The sequence below is a fragment of the Psammomys obesus genome, unplaced genomic scaffold (assembly GCF_907164565.1).
Source record: "Psammomys obesus unplaced genomic scaffold, mPsaObe1.curated_primary_1811, whole genome shotgun sequence".
Classification (NCBI taxonomy): Eukaryota; Metazoa; Chordata; class Mammalia; order Rodentia; family Muridae; genus Psammomys; species Psammomys obesus.
The window spans coordinates 1,398,511-1,403,067 of NW_026596039.1; the positions used below are offsets into that span (position 1 = coordinate 1,398,511).

A 4,557-nucleotide genomic window follows, 5' to 3' on the forward strand; every position below is an offset into this window, starting at 1 on the left:
TTGATAGTTGTTGGAGGAAGAAGTATACTTTTCTTTGACAAGTGGCTACAGATAGGTTCCTAACGCCCTAGTGGATAGCCAACATATTCATATGCATATGAGAAGCATTAAAAGGACTCAGGGGTTATTAATAACAATAAGTAAATAGACACAAAGCTGGAAGGAAGTTGAAGTGAGAGCATCAAGTGTATTTGGAGGGAAGTAATAGATTGGTGTTATCTTTTTTTGGTGGAAAACATTTTTATTATTTTTAAAATTTCTTAAAATTTGGTGGAAAGACATCTGCCTTTTAGTTATTTTGGCTAAGGATTTGTCTATCTTGCTGGTTTTCTCAAGGAACCATCTCTTGGTTTCATTGATTCTTTGAATTGATCTTTCTGTTTCTAATTTATTGATTTCAGCTCTGAGTTTTATTATTTTCAGCTGTCTACTCCCCTGGGACGTGTCTGCTTCTCTTTTTTTCCCTAGTGCTTCCAGGTGTGCAGTTAAGTTGCTTGTGTGAGCTGTCTCAAATTTCTTTATGAAGGCATTAGTGCTATGAACTTTCCTCTTAGCCCTGCTTTCATTGTGTCCCATAATTTTTGGTAAGTTGTGTCTTCATTTTCATTGAATTCAATGAAATATTTAATTTCTTTCTTTCCTCCCTGAACCAGTTGTCAATGAGTAGAGAGTTGTTCAGTTTCCATGTGTGTAGACCATTGTCTTGTTAGTTCAATAAAGCCAGCAGTTGTCAAGACTCTTAGAGTACTCCCTCACTGTAAAAAGCAATCTCTCTTTACATATTCTCACTGAGATTCTTTCTTGTATATTTTCATGCAGAGGTGACGTCAGATAACTTTGGGATGAGGCTTTGAGTTAAAAATTAATAGAATTAAAAAAAATATTGGCCATGAAACTGACCCTGATAGTAATAAAAAAATTATTGTGTGGGAGACCTCAGAGGAAAATCTTGTGCGACTATGATGAGTGTTGTAAGAGGTATCATTAGCAATGGTCCATGATAGTTTCTGCAAGATCAATCAACTGTCCTTGTCCCAAATGAAGGAAGGATAAACACACACACACACACACACACACACACACACACACACACACACACTTAGTGAGCAAGAGAGAGAGAGAAAGACAAACACACACACATACACACAGATACACATTTATGGTGTTTTCTTCAAATTCTTTTGTTTTCAAAGGCAACCTCTAATGTAAATCAAGACTGCAAAGACGTTTTTAGATCTTGACTGTTCTCCATGCTTTGAGAACATTATTTGACTTATTTTTCTCATTAACTCATCTTCTCTAAATTTCTCATTTCTCTGTCATGAATTCTTTCTCTTACATAACCAAGGGCCCTCGAAACTTTCAATCTACTGGAAAGAATAATGAGATTTTTTGAAAAAGACAGAGAAAGACACAGCTAATCTAAAACTGTTTCCAGATCCTTAAGTCCTATTATTTTCTTACTGTACACTCTTTTTTTCTAAGAGTGTTATGACTTCAGATTTTATGATTAGGTGCATGACATGTTGTGAATTAACTTTTGTTGGTAGTGTGCATAATTCTTTCATTATCAATCTTAAGCAACATTCTTTCCCATCTTCAATGTATTTTTCTTCAAAGAACTTCCAAATGTAATTAATTATCCTTCAGCACCCATTCTCTGAGCCCAATTACCATGCAATGCACATTTGGTAATATGTAGAGAAATATTTAAGCTTCGGTGTATGTGTGTATGGTGGTGAGGAGGAAAACATGGCATTGGGTGGTAAGCACCAAACTTTCTGGGTTTTGTTGTTGTTGTTTTTCTCCATTATACAGGACAATAGCACAACAAAAATTTAGTTTCTCCAAATGTGTCAATGCAGGAAGAACTTTATCTGAGTAAAGATGTGAACAGTTTAAGGGGACTAACACATACTAGTATACTTTCTTTTATCTAGTAAACTTCTGATATATTGTGTAAATTGTCTCAAAACAATTTGTTTTATGTATTTGAAATTCTTATTGCTTGTACAAATTGCTCCCAAGAATTTCTGCATGATAACTGAGAGCTACCACTCATTTAGAATTTATCAATTTTCCTGTATATTTTATAGTAATTCATAGGAATATACAAATATAAATAAATAAGGACTGGCATACTCTGTAGTTTCATAGCTGAGAAGTGAAAAGTTCTACTGTAAATTTGTACTAACGTGAGAGCCTGTTCATACTCTCTTATCCTCTTCCCACAAGTGTTCTTTTTTTTTTTTTTTACATTATTAATCCTTGGTCAACAGTTTATTACTGAAATCATAAGAAAAGTACAAATGGCAAATGGGTATGTCCCTGGACATTTCATCCTGTAGAGCTGATGAAGAGAATGGCAAAAGGGACAACTAACAGTTCTGCTCTGGGGACTACATACTCCTGCTGGAAAATTATAAATTGAGTAGAATGTTGAGTCCCTAAAGGACTGATGTCAGTTTTATGGTACAAACTGAACAATTTTTACCTCAAGGGACTCATTTAATATGAAGAATATCATAAAGTAGAGCATATTTTTCTGTGCTTCTAAGGAGTTTTCTCAGAAATCTTAACCTTGAGACACTGGAGTCTCATACAAGAAATCTCTTTCCTTTCTTTGTTTCTTTCTTTGTTTCATTCTTTGTTTCTCTCTGTCTCTTTGTATGATACAAGAATATTGGTCAAATTATCAAAGAGAAGCCATATCATTTTTCTCAAGGAACCCTCTTCTCCCAAGTGAGACACATTGTTTACACTGATTGCAGTTACCTGATTCATTATTAGCAATCTTAGCTCTCTGAACACAGTATGGAAGAAGACATCACAAACTCCAATGTCAGGAAAGGCTCCAGATTAATCAAGGTGAGTGCTGAATAATCTTTATCTTGATATTTTACCTTCAAACCCACAGCCATATAAATCCCAAGTTCTGAGAAAAATGTGTACATCATTCTTTTCAGCCTTAATCCTGAGTAAACACTAGGTGAACAAAAGGATGCAATGCTTAAAAAATCTTTCTGGAGAGAGAAACATTTCACGTGTTTGGGAAAGGAAGTAGGGACTCCTCAGGACTCTGTTACCTCATTCAAGCTTGTATAGCAATAATTCCACTTTTCTCTTAGAGTGGTTGATGATTTATGGGTTAATACTGCTTTCTACGTTTACTCTTACAGACGCCACACACGATGCAAATGACTGTGGAAAACGATTCTTCAGTGTCTGAGTTCATTCTCATGGGGCTGACAAATCAACCCGAGCTTCAGCTGCCCTTATTTATTCTCTTCTTGGTGAACTACACAGCTACTGTGATGGGCAACTTGAGCTTAATGAATCTCATTTGCCTAAACTCAAACCTCCACACCCCCATGTACTTTTTCCTCTTCAACCTGTCCTTCATTGATTTCTGTTATTCAATGGTCTTTACCCCTAAAATGCTGATGAGTTTTGTTTTAGAGAAGAACACTATCTCCTTCGGAGGATGCATGGCTCAGCTGTTTTTCTTCCTATTTTTTGTGAACTCTGAGAGTTATGTGCTGACAGCCATGGCCTATGATCGCTATGTGGCCATCTGTAAGCCCCTGCTGTACAAAGTTGTTATGTCCCCTAAGATCTGCTGTCTGTTGGTATTTTGTTCTTACTTGATGGGTTTTGCTAGTGCCTTGGCTCACACTGGGTGTATGATCCGACTCAGCTTTTGTGATGCTAATGTCATCAACCACTACATGTGTGACATTTTCCCTCTCCTACCCCTCTCCTGCAGTAGCACCTATGTCAATGAGCTCATGAGCTCTGTTGTGGTGGGTACAGCCATCATTTTGTGTTGCCTCATTATCTTAATCTCATATGCTCTGATCCTTTTCAATATCATTCATAGGTCATCAGGTAAGGCTTGGTCCAAAGCCTTGAGCACTTGTGGTTCTCACATCATTACTGTTAGTCTCTTCTATGGTTCTGGGCTGCTTGCTTATATCAAGCCATCATCTAATGAAACTGTGGGTCAAGGAAAATTTTTCTCAGTGTTTTACACTTTATTGGTGCCCATGCTGAATCCTCTTATTTATAGCCTCAGAAACAAGGATGTAAAAGTTGCTGTGAAGAAAACCTGGAAAAGAATTACAAGCTGACTTATTCTACTACTTCCTCACCACTTCTAGTTTGAAATGTGTGTTTTTCTTATTTTGACCACATTACTTATATTGTAGTCTTTTTATTTATTATTCAGCCTTCAATTCCATTAATATAATTTATACCATAACATCACTTTTCTTTTTAGACCATGCAAGTGAGTACTGTGTGGATATGAGATATCCTCAGTCAGATTCAATGTTTATCTAAGATTATTTCAAGTTCATTGATTGCTGTATTAGATTGAAACTCTGGTCAGCTTTTTTACTTTACCTGAGTATAAAAATCCTTAGTACTTTTTATTTCATCTTTCTTTCAAAAATACTTGTACATTTAATTTAAAATTCATATGATTATGTCGAACCTCCCTGAGTGTATGTATATTATATATATTTGGTAGCCTTTTTTTTTTTTTTTTTTTTTTAT

At 35.7% G+C, this 4,557-nt stretch overlaps 1 protein-coding gene across 1 annotated transcript; it reads left to right on the plus strand.

The window, feature by feature from the left end:
- The first annotated feature begins 3,173 nt into the window (after window positions 1-3,173).
- LOC129687641 (olfactory receptor 143) lies at window positions 3,174-4,130 on the plus strand. Its single transcript, XM_055622123.1, has one exon. The coding sequence runs from the start codon at window positions 3,192-3,194 to the stop codon at window positions 4,128-4,130; it is 939 nt and encodes a 312-aa protein (XP_055478098.1). The 5' UTR covers window positions 3,174-3,191.
- Window positions 4,131-4,557: the final 427 nt, after the last annotated feature.